The sequence below is a fragment of the Saprolegnia parasitica genome, assembly GCF_000151545.1.
Source record: "Saprolegnia parasitica CBS 223.65 unplaced genomic scaffold supercont2.34, whole genome shotgun sequence".
Taxonomy (NCBI): domain Eukaryota; phylum Oomycota; class Saprolegniomycetes; order Saprolegniales; family Saprolegniaceae; genus Saprolegnia; species Saprolegnia parasitica.
Genome location: NW_012156428.1, coordinates 120,895 through 136,000, shown reverse-complemented (window position 1 = coordinate 136,000; position 15,106 = coordinate 120,895). Strand labels below are relative to the sequence as shown.

Genomic DNA, 15,106 nt, shown 5'->3' with positions numbered 1-15,106 from the left:
CTCCTTGCCATTGGTAGCGCCTTGGACGCTACCGTGCCACAGGTTGGTCGCACCTCCGCTGCAACGTAGCTGGTTTGCGACATGATATAGGTCGGCTGGACCTGGTTGCACATAGCGGCCATGCACGGGCACGTCGAGTTGATCGAGCATGTCGCGCGCCTTCACACGCCGCTTGTCGACCCATGCAAGGACATCTCGGTACAAGCAGCTTGAACGATTTCGAGTAGCTTCTTGATGTGGTGCGTAGTTTCTATGGGGTGGGTCGCCGCTGCACGTCGCTCGTATGCACGGCCAGGCGCGCGCCGTCGCGGTGTTGCTCGACTTGCTCGCAGACGAAGCGCGTTAGCGTACTATACTTTATCAATCTACGACATACATGAAGAGACATGTGTTGTATGTGGCGTCGCCAGCAAGCAACGGATGGCTGTCGGTTTTCCTTGGCTCAGTTGGGCGCCAAAAATAACAAAGTTGTCGAGGACAGGCAACATCGAGCGCGACGCGAAAGCACATGGCCACACCATGCCAATCCAGCAAGTGACGCCACCGGACAAACACCTTGGTCCCTGTCGCCAGAACGACAATCTGCCAGTGCCAGTGCCACCGCACTTAGACTTGGTGGGCTACCGGTTTCGCCGGTCGCTGCCACAGGTGCTCCCGGATGAAGACGTCAAGGTGCCGCCCAAGCTTCGCGACTGCGTCTCGAGTCGGTCGGGCGCCCACATTGTGTCGGCGCGGGGTGGCGACACCTTTTCTTCCCCTCGAACGCCGCGTCTGCGCCCGCGCCGGTCGATCGTCCTCTTAAGCAAGCCATCGGACGCTCTATCGTCGCACATGGTCGTCGATGACAAGCCCGAATCGGTACGGTCCCTCCCACTCAACATGGCAATGAGCTGTCCGCGGGTGCCCAAGTCCCGGCTCGTGACCGACACCCAATCCATTGAGAACGCGATGAGCCAAGCGCAAGTGGCCGTGATCAACGATTTGATGGCGATGACGACCGTGCCGCCGTTGTTGCTAGCGACTGCGTTGGCGCCCAACAGTCACCATGTGCCGCCGAGCCCACGTATCGCGTCTGTAATGCCGAGTGACGTGGCAGCGCCAGTGCCCGCCAAGCCCAAACGAGTCGTTGTGCGTCAACGCTCCACTGCAATGCGGTTTACAGAAGTTGATTGAACAAACTAGGCGCTGCCCAAAAGCGTGCGCAAGTTTGAACCAACGCCCAAGGCGCCAAAAACCACCACTCCGTGTCCAGTCAACAGCCCCCGAGGGAAGGCCGTCACGTGGGCGCCCGGCCAACACGTGTTTGCAAAGCCCGCGGGCAAGCGTGACTTTGCACCGGGCACGGTTCAGAAAGCGGTCGGGCCCGGCTTGTACATGATCGTCTTCGACGACGCCAGCATGGACAATAAAGTGCCCGAGAGCAACATCCGTGATGTTGAAGTGATGCGCGACCATGGAGGCCCCAACTTGAACGACGTTAGCCTGACGCTCGAAGGTGTGCGCGTCGTGGACACTCGGTGCTCAACCAAATGTTTTTCGTGTAGCAATGGACGAGGACTACCGCAACGCCCAGCGGTGTCCTGGGCTTCCGCCTGCAGCGAGTCGAGCTCCGTTGGCGAAGACACACGATCAGCGTCGTCGACGGTCCTCGACCTCAACGCGACGCTTCTCGAAGGGCTCAAGGACCATATCCAGCGGCTCGCGCCACCGATGGTCGATGCAAGCACCGTGCTCGCGTCCGACGTGGCCGTCGTCTCGACGCTCGTCACGACACCGTCCCACATGTACAATCCGGCCGACGGTACGACTTAAATCGCATGCGATGCAACAATACACTGTGCGCGATGCACAGACGCCGACACGACGGACGTGACGATCCAAGATGTGTTTCTTTTGGACATTTCCGTGCCTGCCGTGCGTGCCCACCAGCTCAAGCTTCTGTATGCACAGCTGCACCGCCTCCAAACCAAACTCAATGCCGTCAACGCCGAGTATGCTTGCGTTGTCGTATTGGTACTACGTACGAACATGGTTCGCTGTAGGCGACAGTCCAACGCGTCCATGTCGGGCACGCCCGTCTTGGTGCTGGGCGAGCCGTGCTACTATGGCAAGGTGGCCGCCTTGCTCCCCAACGGCCTCGCGGATGTCCTCAGTACAAGCTCTACTGGCTGATTTTTTCATTTTCAAAATATAACTAGGCCTCGACGGTCGCAGCGGAAGGCAGCAGGTGCCGCTGGACGCCATCCAGGTGCTCACAACCGCAGCGGACTTGAAGCGGCAGCACGAAGCGCTCAGTCGTCTCGTGGATCTCTACTACCCCGGCGCCCGCGTGCTTGTGGTACAACTCTTTCCAACGCAAGAAAAACGTTGGGACACTGGCGGTAGATGGTGCGTCGGGGGCAGCTCACGCATGCTACGATCCGACGACGCTCGGCCGAGTACGAATACGACATCAAGATTGACCGCACCAGCGAAACCATGGCCCGCGTCCGCGCGCAGCAGCTGATTCCAATCCAAGGGTATCCCATCGTCGAAAACGCTCGGGTAGTAGTTCTGTGGTCTAGGCTCTCGGTCCCGTTGCCGCAACTGCAGAAGAAGACGCTTCAAATCAAACACGGCTCTGTGATCTTTCGCATCCACGAATTCGTCTGCGACCGTCCGAGGCAATGTCGCTGATCGAGTCGTCTTAGGTTTACGTGCTCGATATGGACAATATGACCAAAATCTACATGGCCGGTGTCATCTCGGGCATCAACAGCAACCGAACCGTTGTCATCGACTATGAGAACGGCGACATGGACGGCAGTGTCTCGGTGCAGCTTCTCGAGAAATGTATCCCTACTCCTTTGTCTTCTTCGACGAGTATGCACATGATGATGACGCAGACGACACGCGCAAGGACCGGGGCCGAATAAGACCGCCCAACTGCGGCCCCGTGGGCTACATCAACGACGATATCGTCATGGCGCTGCATCCGGTGACGAAAGCCGTGGCGAAAGCCAAAATCACCTGCGTCCACGCCAGCTCGTGCGACATTTGCTTTTTGGACGGCGTCATCGTCCTCCACGTAGGCGTGGAAAGCCCCAACTTCGTTGCAATGTGTCGAGTAGATGCCACGAAGCCGACTCAACCAGAGCTGCTTGACGGTCGCGTCAATCCCACCGCCCATCGCACCGCGGTCGTACGCGGGTCATTTCAAGGCCAATCAGCACGTGCTCGTCTTCAGCCACCGGTTCCAGCGCTACTGCACGGCGCAGGTCCAAGCGGTTCATGCGAATGCGACGCCCGTCACGTACATGGTGGCGTTCGACTATGGCGAGGTCATTGACAAGGTGCCCTTTGACGTCATCACGCACATTTGCAACACCCACGGTACCCTTCTACCCTCTTCCGGTGTGGGTGCAACGGGCGACGGACGACGACTAGTCTTGACGCCAACGAAGCGCATTACGCACAACTGGAACAGTGTCAACGGGTACAGTGACAGTCGACGGACGTCGTCGTGACAAGGACGCTTTTTGTAGCTACATGACGGACATTTTGTACCCTTGCAAGAACAGCGCAAGCATCCACGATGCCGTGTGTGTCCCGAACCTCACGACCAACGTCAAGCCGCCGTGCGCGGTCGGCGATCTCGTCATGGCGCGTTACCGCGGCGCGTTCAAGTACTTTCAAGCCGTGGTGCTGCACATTGACGAAGCCACCGTCCGCGTCCTGTACGCTTCGTCCGAAGTCGACGACACCGTGCCTTATGACCACGTACGGCCGCGCTGATCGAGAGACCGTCGGAGGCTCATCGATACGACGACCGTAGATCTTTCTTGTCGACCCCAAGTACGACAAACCCATCGCGTTCTCCCTCACGGCGCCCGAAGAGGAGGCCAAGATGACTGTGATCCTACCAGAGTCGGCCGAGAAGGACAGCGTTCCGCCGATGGCCAACTCGATGTCGATGGCCAATCGCCTTCATGCCTCAAGCATGCAGCAGATCGCCGTGCTGCCGCGCCGCTTCTCTCTCTCCAAGATTTTATCGGGCCCGATGATGGCGTCCGACTTGTCCGTGGACCAACACAGCCCTCCGGGCCGCATCTCGGTGCAGCCCCGTTTCTTCTTCCGGGCCCTATTGCGCAAGCTGAAGCGGCTCGTGCACAAGGCGACGAGCGCCTGAACAAAAAGAGAGCATCTATTATTTATCCCATTTCAGGAGTCCACCCTGTCGACGTCCAAGTGCAACGTCGCAGGAGAATCTATCCGTCGTGCTGGGTGCGACACGTACGTGTTGGATCCGTGGCGGTGTTGGAACCACTGTAACCATCTCAACGCGGCCACCATCCAAGCCGAGCTCTGGTACTTTGCCACTTGGTCCGCGGCGAAGACTACCTCGGCACTCGGTGCACAGCGTGCGGATCTAAAGCGACATCTCGCTTCTCGTACAACTCTCTGACGAGGCTACTGACGCACGCACGTCGCCGGACGCAGCCAGCTTTGTGCTACGAGCGCATTTGACAGTCGTTGAGTGTTCCTCACGAAAAACATGCATAGGGACAGACACCTTTTCAATGGCAAGAGGACATTGTTGAAAGAGTTCTCAACATGCCAGTAGAAAGATATGGCGGACTTCCTTATGCGCTCGTGAGGTAGGCCGGTGCGAAGCGCTTGCGGTTATGGTTCGGGATCGTGCGAGGAACAAGGTAGCAATCGCACCAGACATCCTTGCGGAGGGGGCTGTCAAGCGATGTCAAGCCAAGTGCCGGATGTGCAGTCGTGTGAAAGTAGCTGCCTTGCTCGCGAGCGCAGCAGCAGAAAGTCGCGTCAGCGTCATGTGGACGACCCAGTTGTTGCGTTCAAGCTTTCAACAATACAGAGCGCTAGCGCGCAAGATCGCCAAGAATGGTCTACCTTGTGGTCCGAGTACGGCGCAGCGACAGAGGCGTAGAGAAAGCCAGCGACCAGCGACGGGCGTTGCACCTGCAAGGGATGCTCGTACGTCTCGGGCTCTTGCAGAGAAGGCAGTGGCGACGCTAAGAGCTTATCTTTTCGAGAGCAGAGCATCTCGATTTCGACTCTCGTGAAGCAACCCACTACTCCTCCCCCGGGGCTGGGATGCCCATTCAGGCAAGCCACCCTTCCCCCGGGCACTCGCGTGCATCAAAGAACGGAGAGAGGGCACGCTAAGCCAGACCGCCGCGGCGTTCCATGCAACACGGTACACAAAGGTAGCGCGAGAGGACGTGCGCGGATTGGCATAAAGGAACATATCTGACAACGTCGGAAGAGGACCATGAGGGGTTCCGTTGACAGGTTGTCCTGTGGTGCATTTGGTGCTGCTGGTTGCAGAAACACCAAAGCCCGTCGCCAAACTCACCACGACACTTTGGTGAGCCCGTCTAATTTCGGTACGTTCCGGTAGCCCGTACGCCCCGAAAAAAGATCGTGCCGTTGACGAGGAGTCACACCGCGTCGCGGGAAGCGTTATCAATGGCAGGCCGTGTCGTTTTCGCCAGTTTATAAAAAGCATGCACGGGGCAACTGTGGCGCCGATTCGGCTCGAGCGGCGACGGCTCCCGCGCGCGGTCAGCCACCGGACGCCGTCGCGGAGCCCGCAACGGAGCCCGGCCAAGTGCAAAACCGAGTCGCGACGGCCGCAGTGCATCGACGGCGACGGCTACTGGGGGCACTCGGCGACCGTGGCGCCCTTGCCCGAGGTATCCAAGCCGCCGAGTCCAACTGGCCACGATATGCAACGGCGCAGGCCGCCGCGACTGAACGAAGTCGAGCGCCACAGTCTGTCTCAAAAGGACATCTACGACGGTCTCCGGGTCCGGGACCCGACGTCGCGCTGGCAACCCGGCGACCGCGTGTTTGCAAAAATCACAGCTACCGAGTACATATATGCCACCACCATGAGTCAACTGTCAAGGTCTCAACTGGTTGTGTGTAGGTTTTCGCCGGGGCACATTCAAAAGATTGTGGCACCGCGGGTGTACATGGTGGTGTTTGACGACGCAACGATCGTCGACGAGATCTACGAGACCGACATCGACACCGATCGCCGGCCCGGCGAGATGATGGGCGACGACGCAGAGGACGGCACCCCGCAACCGATCGACGCTCCCGCCGACGGTAGGGCAACCGTCGCCGTGTCTCTCGATGCCATTTCAACATAGAATCGACCGAGAGCGAGATGGTCCTTGCCGCCGCGGTCGTCACGGGCCCGACGGCAGAGCATTTGAGCCAGCGGCAGCCGTTCTTGAACGCGACCAAGCCGCGCGAGCTGTCGTCGCAAGTCAGTTGCACGTCGTCCCAGCTGTACCCGTCCGGTGACTGTACGTACATGAATCAAGCCCATCGAGAATACTCAAGTGTCGAAACCATTGTGCTAGACTCGTCGAGCCTCGAGATGCCCATGGCCGAGATCCTCGTGCTTGACATGGCCAAGAAGCAAGAAGAGCGACTCCGGCTTGTGCACGACCGGCTCGAAGAGGTCAAAGCGCGCCTCCGGTCGCTATCACCCTCCCTCTTATTGTATTGCTACCTCAACGTGTCTCGAAAGAGCGTCATGGCGTGCGTCGTAGGAAGCGCCAGACGCTTGTCAAAGGCGCCGTCGTCAGGGTGACATCGTCGCCGTGCTTCTTTGGGAAGCTCGAGAGCATCTGCGCGGAAGCCAACACGTGTGAAATCAGCAGTAGGCCCATTCAATTGATTTCGTTCTCGTCACGGCAGCGATAGGTCTCGTGCCACCGGCGTCCGACGTCCGGACAACCGTCGGGCTGCACGAGATCGAGGTCATGCACGTCGCCAAAGAACTCGTGGCCCAGCATCAAGAGCTCAGCAAGCAAGTCGACTGTTTCTTTCCTGGGGCCCGCGTTCTCTTTGTATGTGCTACAATGGACGACCTATGTTCATTACCTCTTACATCGATAATCAATGTAGATGCAGGGCGAGGACGGGCAACACCTGCAAGCCGGTGTCATCATTCGGCGACGGTCGCCCACCGAGTGCCAGCTCCTGCTCGAAAAATCGAAAACCTCCGTCGACAACGTGCATATTCATCAGCTTATTGCCGTGACATCGTTCGTCGCCTTCCAGCACACTGGCGTCATTATTGGTTTTTCATGTTTGTAGGAACCAGGACCACATCCCCCACGCCCCTCTCGAACCGCTCCTCAAGGTCGTCGTTGGTGCGGTCGAGTTTACGATCCACGAGCAGGTACCGCTGCATGGATCGACGCGCCCATGTCATTCGTGGGTTAGGTGACGATCCAAGACCTTGAAGCAGGCACGTCGATGCTCGGAGTCATCACCGAAATCAGTTCGCTGCAAAGCGTCATCATCGAGTTTGACACGGGCGAAGTCGCCGCCGGGGTGCCAACCTTTTGCTTGCGAAAATGTAAAGTCGTCGTCGTCGCTTCTGCTGCCCATCTCATTGTAGTATAGATACCAACCGGCACGACACGAGCCGTGCGTTTCGTGCAAGTGGCCTCAGTGCCGCCTTTGGGTTGGACCGAGGCCCCGAAGCCCGTGCACTGGACGAGTGGGTCATTGCCAAGCACCCGCAGAGCAATCTACCCGAGCGCTGCCGCGTCGTCGGCGTGCATGCTCACTCGTACGACGTGCAGTTCGCCGACAGTGTCGTCGCGTCACGCGTACGTTCGCAGTAGCCAACTGCCTTGCCATCAAGATGCTGAAATCCATGGCGGTAGATGGACACGAGTCTGGTCCTGTCGACGTCGGTGACGGCGATTCCGACAAAGCCGCACGTGTTTGCACTTCACGACCATGTGCTCGCCATGAGTCCGCGGCTTCGCCGGTGCTGCTCGGGCCAAGTCGCTGCCGTCACGGTTGCAAAGCCGGCGGCTACGTACACGATTGTGTTTGATTACGGCGAGACGTACACCGGCGTCCCCCACGACGCCGTCCACGTGCTTGAAAACACGCTCGGTAGCCACATCGCCACCTACCATTGTTTGTGTGCTTAATGCAATGTCTAGTGCTAACACCGCGGAAGCGCCTCACCAACCTATGGCGGAGCGTCAACGGGTACATGCCAAGAAAGATTTTTGATAAAAATGGAACCCCTCTCGTTGATAGCCTCGATGCGATCGAAGAGACGACGCCGTCGTTTGCCTGCCACGGCGACCTCATGCTGCACAAGATGCTGTGCTCCGCCAAGAAGCGAGAGACCAACCCAGTGCACGTGGGCGACGCAATCCTCGCCACGTTCCACGAGTCGCACAAGTATTTTCTCGGCGTCGTGCGCGCGCTGCACAACGATACCGAGGACCCGACCGTCGACGTGCAATTTGCATCGACGCTCGATGTCCCCAACGTGCCATTGCGCAAGGTAGAACGACGACGACGACGACGACGACGTATCGAGGCAATCGGTTGTAGGTGTTTTCGATCGGGCACTCGGCGCCCCGCGCCTACGATGCCGACCCCAACGCGACATCAAAAGGTCTTGTTGGCGCAAGTCCCTACATCGTGCATTGACCGCTGACTACTCCTTAGCTGCGAAAGAGTCGGACCTGAATGCGCGGCGTCTCATGGCAGCGCTGTTCACGACAACGTCGTCGCGCCGCGAAGGCCCACCGGCGCCTGCACTTCCACCGCCACCGGTGTTGACGCTCTTTGGCCGGCTGTGCGCCTTTCTGAGATTGCTAAGAGCCAAGTGGCGCTTGTAAAGGCATGTTGGTTTGCGATACCATCGCCCGCTTGGTGTCTTGTCTCTTCCATCGTCCCTCATATTTCCACCATTCACGATGTGTGCGTTGTGATGGAATGCCGTACCAGATTTAGGTGTAGGGCTCAAAATCGACTTTCGCGTATGGGTGCGACCGTTGCACGTTGGCGACGGCAGTGTCCAGTAGGTTTCAGATCTGCCACCGCTATCCAAGCAGAGAATCACGTCGTTGCCGGCCATGCCCACGCCGTCGTCGTTCTTGGACGAACTGTACTACAGAACAGGGAGCGCTGGGTGGTGCTGACGATCGCCACCGTCAGCGCAGAACGATGTGTCGAACACGAGTACTTGTACGCACACGCTTGTTGCTGCCTTGCGCTTACAGTCAGTGTACCACGGAGTCGTTGATAAACGCGTCAGATCTAGTATCGATGCCACGACGGTGTCTGACTGCGAAACGCCAGTGGCGCCATCGGTGCCAAATTTAGGCGGTCGTGAGAGCGACGCGGATTTGGAATTATGGACGATGTGCCGAAAGACAGGGCGCACCGGCACCAGAGTGTGCCGGTCCTCGCCAAGAGCAGTCACCCGTCGTCGAAAGAGAGTCCTCAACCATGGGGGTGCCAGTCGTTTGCCAACACGCGCAAGCCGTCGTCGGTGCTGCCCAAGCTCTACTTTGGCGCGCGCCAGCCGTCGACCCGGCGCACTCTCTCGGCGCCCGTACGTGCCTACGGCGAGTGGCTTCCGATAACGACTGTCCATCGTTAGGACGACGAGAAAGGGCTGCGTCGGGTCATCTCGGGCTTGCTCGCGCCTCCGTCAACCACGCACCGGTTTCCGCGGGGCTGCCATGTAGCGTTCGTGGTCGAGTACGCAACATGTATCGCTCGCGAGAGCAACCAATCAATCGGAGAGTCTCTGGTAGTGACACCCGCCGCGGCACCGTGGCGGGGCATCCAGCGTCCGATCGCTACACCGTCGTCCTCGACGACGCCGACGTCGTCGACGATGTGGCCGAAACCGATCTCGTCGAATGCGCCGTGCCTCCAAGCGACGACGATCCTGCGTGTACGACATACTTATGAGCGCCAAGAAGCGTGTCAGCTCTGTGGTCCGTAGTTGATGCCGACGATGGTGTCGAATTTACGACGTGGTGGCTGCCGCGGATCACGTCCTATCTCGTGACGCGGCCAACGTCGTCGACCCGTGGCTCCAAGATCCTCGTTGGCGAGCGACCAGCGACGTTGTCACGTACTCTGCTTCCCTGTCCGAGGAATGCGGCACCATCCAATGCGTAGCGGCCCCCGTGTCCAAGGAACTTGTCTCGCACGTCGAGAAGCTCAAGGCACATGTGCTCTCTCGCCTGTACGGCGCTCGCCCTATGCCCTTGCGCTTCGTCCTATCTGTACTACACATGTGTAGAGATGGAGGCACGCCGCCGACAGAGATCGCGGTGGGCGCTCACGTTCTCGTCCGGGGTCCACCGGCCTACTTTGGATGCATCCAAGTCGTGTACGCCGGCGGCACCCTCCTCGACATTCTCGGTATCCATACAGAGGTATTGGACGGGATGGACGCATGAGAGTATAGACGGACAGCGCCATTTACACCACCAAGTGTCATCGCGCCTTGTTGAAATCATCACCATTGACACACAACTGCAAGAGCACTGCGCGCAGCTGACAGCCATGGTAGATTGCACTTCGTCTCCGATAGATGAGGATTAATTTGGTCGTAGGTCGAGAATCCGGTGGCCATGATCTACCCGTACACGCCGATGCTGATGGCAATAGTGTCTATCGGTGTCTCACGCGCGCCGTCGTAGGTGGCCGTTCGTGACGTCGCAGACGCAAATTGAAAATGGCCGGGGGGCATCGTTCACACTGCATGCACGGGTCCGTAAACTATCAATACTACTCGGTACCCACCGTCGACGATGACGTTTTTAGGTGCAAGTGCGCGACACCAAGACCGCCGGACTCATCGTCGCCATCAACTCGAACGCGACAATGGCGCTCGAGCTTGAAACAGGGTTTACCGACGGCTGCGTCCACTGCGACGAACTGGACCCGGGTTCGACACCGCCACGTTGCATACGCTGCACTTTTTTCGTATCGCGTAGCGACGGAGGACTCGATTGAAGCCTATATGAACAAGTCGAGCATCTCCAAGGTCTTTCATCTCTCCAGCACCTCGTCGGCCCACGCATCGACGCACGAAAGCGGCTGGTCGTCGTTGCCGCCCCTGCTCTCGGTATGTACATCCTCTCCCGATCTCGCGATGAAGCCGGGCACGGGTGTAGGCCCGGTGTGGCACCCAGTCCCGTATCAAGACAGACTTTCAGGCCCACGACTTGGTCTTGGCCTTTAGTCCTCGTTGGCAGCAGTACTGCGTCGGCACCGTGCTGGAGCGGACCAACGCCGGCGTCACGGTTGTCTTTGATTACGGCGAAATCTACGCCGAGATGCCGCTCACCAAAGTCGTCGATGTGCTCTACACCAAAGGTGATGCTAGTCTTGTATTTGAATCGGCGTAGGAACTAACATGGAGGGCTAGTCATCTGCGACAGTCGTGGCAACCGCTTGGCGCCGACGTGGAACTACTCGCACGGGTACCGTACATACAAAAGCGATGCGATCGAGCAATGACCTCACCATTGATGCCGCCTAGGTGGGAAGGCGTGCTTGACACGTCCGTGGCGTGCAAAGGCGATCCGCTCTTGCATCAAATGCTGTGCGTCCCGGCGCAGATGCAATATTGGTACAGCCAGTTTCACATTGGCGACGTTGTCCTCGCGCGGTACTGGGACTCACCGCAGTACTCTCGGGGCATTCTCGTCAAAATCCATGACGACCTCAGCGTCAACATCATGTTCGAGTCGGGCCACCTGCAACGCAACGTCCCTTGCAGCCATGTACCCACGCATGCGCCTTGGATTGTTGTTGAATGTTTGCTTTTGTAGATTCTGTCAACGGCAAAAGAGCCCGTCAAAGTGATGGAGAAGCCGTCGCCCAAACCAGGTTTGATTACAGTCCAACGCTGACAGCAACGACATGCTTGGATAGCACCGGCGTCGACGACCGACGCGTTGCCAGAGCCCAAGCGCAAGCCACAACCGCCACGGCACCACCCGAAGCGGACCATTCTGCGACGAATAACCCACTTGCTTGGGTTCCATTAAAATGAAATATGCAGTGTCGTCGTTGCCACGTCCCGCCCACCTCGTTGTTGGAGGACCTTTTGGCGCGCGACGGTGGGGGTAGGGTAAGTGAGAGGACTCGCAGGGCATCAGTATGGATCGACGGGCGTGAGTAGCTAGGCACCATTTGCTAGGACGATAGAAGGAGTGGATGGTGGATGCGTGGGTCCACTGGCCTCTGACGTCGGCGATGGTATGGCGAGCGAATGCTTCTTGGTATCAGCGTGATTGGAGGTATGTGACCGGTGCAGACGCCTGCGTCTCGCCGGATCGGACGGCGTGCGAGGATCAATCAAGGGTAGTATGTCGAATGTGTACGCAGGCATGTATTGAAAACGACGTGAGCTCAAGCTCTGTCTACGCCTGTTAATCTTCAAGTCGCTGCCTTAGAAGAGGCCGATGATCTTGCCCGACGTCGTATCAACGTCAATGTCATAGAAGCCCGGGCGCGTCGGGAGACCCGGCACCGTCATGATGTCGCCGCAGAGAAGGTAGAGGAACCCAGCGCCGACCGACGCGCGAATGTCACGGATCGTCACCGAAAACCTAATCCTCGATTGAGCCACCCACACGATTGTACGAGTGTTGTATACCCGGTCGGCACGTTCTTCTTGGCCGGGTCCGTGCTGAAGCTGAGGTGCGTCTTGGCCATACAGATGGGAAAGTGGCCATAGCCGCACTTGGTAAAGACCTCGAGCTTGGTCTTGGCGAGGTCCGAGAAGATGACGTCGTCGGCGCCATAGATCTTTTGGCACACGGCGCGCGCCTTCTCTTCGATCGACGCCTCGAGCGGGTACAAGAATTCAAAGTGGTTGGTCGGCGCGGCACAGGCCTGGACGACAGCCTCGGCGAGCTCGACAGCCCCCGCCCCCGAGGGCCCTACATGTTGATGACCACCCGTTGTCGGTATCGAACCATGTAGTACTACCAGTGGTTGCACTCGACGGCGGCGAGCGCACCAGCCTCAACGGCCTTGGCGCACACGATCGCGATTTCCTTGTCCGAGTCGGTTGCGAACCGGTTGACCGAGACGACGACCGAGACGCCAAACTTGCGCTACGTCCATACATAAAGTTGGTTCAATGAGCTAGACGACAATATTGTACCGCGTTGCGAATGTGCTGCATCATATTGTCGCAGCCGGCGGTGACAAGCGCGAGGTTTTCATCCACGTACACCGCGTCCAACTAGGAAAAAAAGTTGTAAAATCATCCAAAAATCATCCAAAAATCATCCAAAAGACAAACAATACAAAAAATACGTACGGGTTTCCCGGCCGTGACCGTGGGGCCGCCGCCGTGCATCTTGAGCGCACGCACGGTCGCAACGAGCACGACGCACTGCGGGCGCAGGCCCGAGTAGCGGCACTTGATGTCGAAGAATTTTTCCATGCCAATGTCGGCGCCAAACCCGGCTTCGGTGACGACGACGCCGTCCCGCCCCACGAGCTTGAGCGCGATTTGGTCGGCAATGATCGACGAGTTGCCGTGGGCAATGTTGGCGAACGGCCCAGCGTGCACGAGCACCGGCGTCTGCTCGACCGTTTGCATGAGCGTCCTACGCCAACCAACGCTCCAGTCCACCGAAATCCAGACAATAAGCATCCTCGTACGGCATGATGGCGTCCTTCATGAGCGCCGTGAGCGCACCGCCGACACCGAGGTCGTCGGCCGTGACCGGGTCGCCCTTGCGGCTCATGCCCACCACCTAGATGCAGCGAATTAGTATCATCTTCATTTCGACGCATAGGGTCTACCATGCGGCCGAGGCGCTCGCGCATGTCGTCGAGGCTCGTGGCCAGCGCCAAGACAGCCATGATCTCGCTCGCAACCTACTCCAATGTATACAATAGTGTCATCACATGCAACGTACCGTAATGTCAAAGCCGGCTTCGCGTTCGTGGCCCTTCTCGGTCGGCGCTTTCCCAATTGTGATGCCACGGAGGAAGCGGTCGCACGTATCCAAGACGCGGTTCCTACATCGGTCGTCGATAGCTGCATCTATATCGCCAGTAAGACAGGAGCGCCTACCACGTGAGCGTCGCCGGGTCAATGTCGAGGCGGGCAAAGCGACTGATCTCGTCGTCCGTGAGCTCGGACGGGTTGGTCTTGGTGATCCCAAGCTTGCGGAGCCGGCGCAGCATCACGGGCGCAAACACGCGAGTCCCGTCCTTCTTGGGCGGGCAGAGGCGGTTGAAGAGCGCCTAGTCCATTGTGTAAAGCATTGAAGAGAGACCGCGACGACTACCTTGTCCTTCTGCGTCGACTCGTGGAACATACGCGCGTCAATAGCCGCCGACAACTAGTTGCACCGGTGTAAATAAGTCCTTAGCGTGCTGTGGTGGCGCTGCATACGAGGTTGTTGGCTGCCGTGATCGCGTGGATGTCGCCCGTCATGTGCCTATCGACACATTGACTCAGCGCCACGTGACGAGGCATCGTATATGGTACAAGTTGAACTCGTCCATGGGCACGACTTGCGCGTAGCCACCGCCGGCGGCGCCACCCTAGAACGCCTGTGAGCTCGGTGCCGGTGATGATGAGGATGATACGACGCGCACCTTGATGCCAAACGTGGGGCCTTGCGACGGCTACACCACCAGCGTCATTGTCCGCAACACGAAAGCTAACCGGTGGGTGGGTGTACCTGGCGGATGCATGCAAAGCACTTCTTTTTCAGATGCGCGCCGAGCGCCTGGGCAAGGCTAAAACCGTGCATGAGCGAGCAACGTACGAGCGGATGGCCTACCCGATCGTGGTCGTGCTCTTGCCCTCGCCGAGCGGCGTCGGCGTGATCCCCGTGACGACGACATACGCGCCGTGCTCGACGTGGCTCAGGCGGTCGCGCACCGAGAGCGCGACCTTGGCCTTGGTCTTGCCATAGTAGTAGATTTCGTCCTCGAGCTAATGAACATTAGAGGAGGTGAGAGCAAGTTCTAGGGCAGCGCGCAGCGTACGAGGCCGGCGGCCGTCGCAATCTCTCGGATGTGGACGGGCGTCGTCGCATCGCTGATCTCAATGTCGCTCGGGACCGGCGTCTTGAGCTGCGCAGGCGTCAGTGCACTCATCGTGTCCGTCGTCAAAATGATGCGCCAGATTGCCCTTTCTAGTCAATATTTTAAAACACACCACGGTCGTCGAATACAAATACCAAGTATATACATTTGAAAAAGGAATTAAAAAATGACACTGGATCGGCACCATCTGGCGTCGACGGGCGGCCGG

At 58.5% G+C, this 15,106-nt stretch overlaps 3 protein-coding genes across 3 annotated transcripts; 2 read left to right on the top strand and 1 right to left on the bottom strand.

Annotated features, from left to right (window-relative positions):
- Window positions 1–1,398: 1,398 nt before the first annotated feature.
- On the top strand, window positions 1,399–4,168 carry SPRG_20492 (hypothetical protein; the record flags this gene model as incomplete). The annotated part of the gene is made up of 13 exons (XM_012347192.1): window positions 1,399–1,517; window positions 1,545–1,801; window positions 1,853–1,991; window positions 2,043–2,152; window positions 2,199–2,338; window positions 2,386–2,519; window positions 2,565–2,646; window positions 2,691–2,832; window positions 2,886–3,067; window positions 3,111–3,372; window positions 3,427–3,475; window positions 3,525–3,759; window positions 3,815–4,168. The coding sequence occupies 13 exons, from the start codon at window positions 1,399–1,401 to the stop codon at window positions 4,166–4,168; spliced, it is 2,205 nt and encodes a 734-aa protein (XP_012202582.1).
- Window positions 4,169–5,516: 1,348 nt separating this feature from the next.
- SPRG_22208 (hypothetical protein) lies at window positions 5,517–11,864 on the top strand (the record flags this gene model as incomplete). Its single annotated transcript, XM_012347245.1, has 31 exons — window positions 5,517–5,884; window positions 5,942–6,123; window positions 6,168–6,326; window positions 6,384–6,525; window positions 6,576–6,685; window positions 6,730–6,875; window positions 6,934–7,073; window positions 7,126–7,210; window positions 7,255–7,390; window positions 7,438–7,646; window positions 7,704–7,941; window positions 7,992–8,040; window positions 8,092–8,344; window positions 8,395–8,458; window positions 8,512–8,641; window positions 9,226–9,403; window positions 9,452–9,552; window positions 9,609–9,751; window positions 9,803–9,934; window positions 9,982–10,048; window positions 10,106–10,227; window positions 10,274–10,374; window positions 10,422–10,450; window positions 10,509–10,578; window positions 10,633–10,756; window positions 10,806–10,936; window positions 10,986–11,187; window positions 11,240–11,294; window positions 11,354–11,597; window positions 11,646–11,703; window positions 11,749–11,864. 31 exons carry the CDS (start codon window positions 5,517–5,519, stop codon window positions 11,862–11,864), a joined length of 4,284 nt encoding a protein of 1,427 aa, XP_012202635.1.
- Window positions 11,865–12,181: 317 nt separating this feature from the next.
- On the bottom strand, window positions 12,182–14,984 carry SPRG_07889 (formate-tetrahydrofolate ligase). The gene is made up of 16 exons (XM_012347161.1): window positions 14,839–14,984; window positions 14,631–14,785; window positions 14,529–14,586; window positions 14,443–14,472; window positions 14,333–14,388; window positions 14,237–14,282; window positions 14,130–14,183; window positions 13,913–14,085; window positions 13,755–13,857; window positions 13,639–13,713; window positions 13,495–13,589; window positions 13,148–13,439; window positions 12,989–13,069; window positions 12,811–12,938; window positions 12,476–12,761; window positions 12,182–12,428 (listed from the first exon to the last, which is right to left on the bottom strand). Exons 1-15 carry the CDS (start codon window positions 14,947–14,949, stop codon window positions 12,686–12,688), a joined length of 1,533 nt encoding a protein of 510 aa, XP_012202551.1. The 5' UTR covers window positions 14,950–14,984; the 3' UTR covers window positions 12,182–12,428; window positions 12,476–12,685.
- Between the last annotated feature and the right edge of the window lie 122 nt (window positions 14,985–15,106).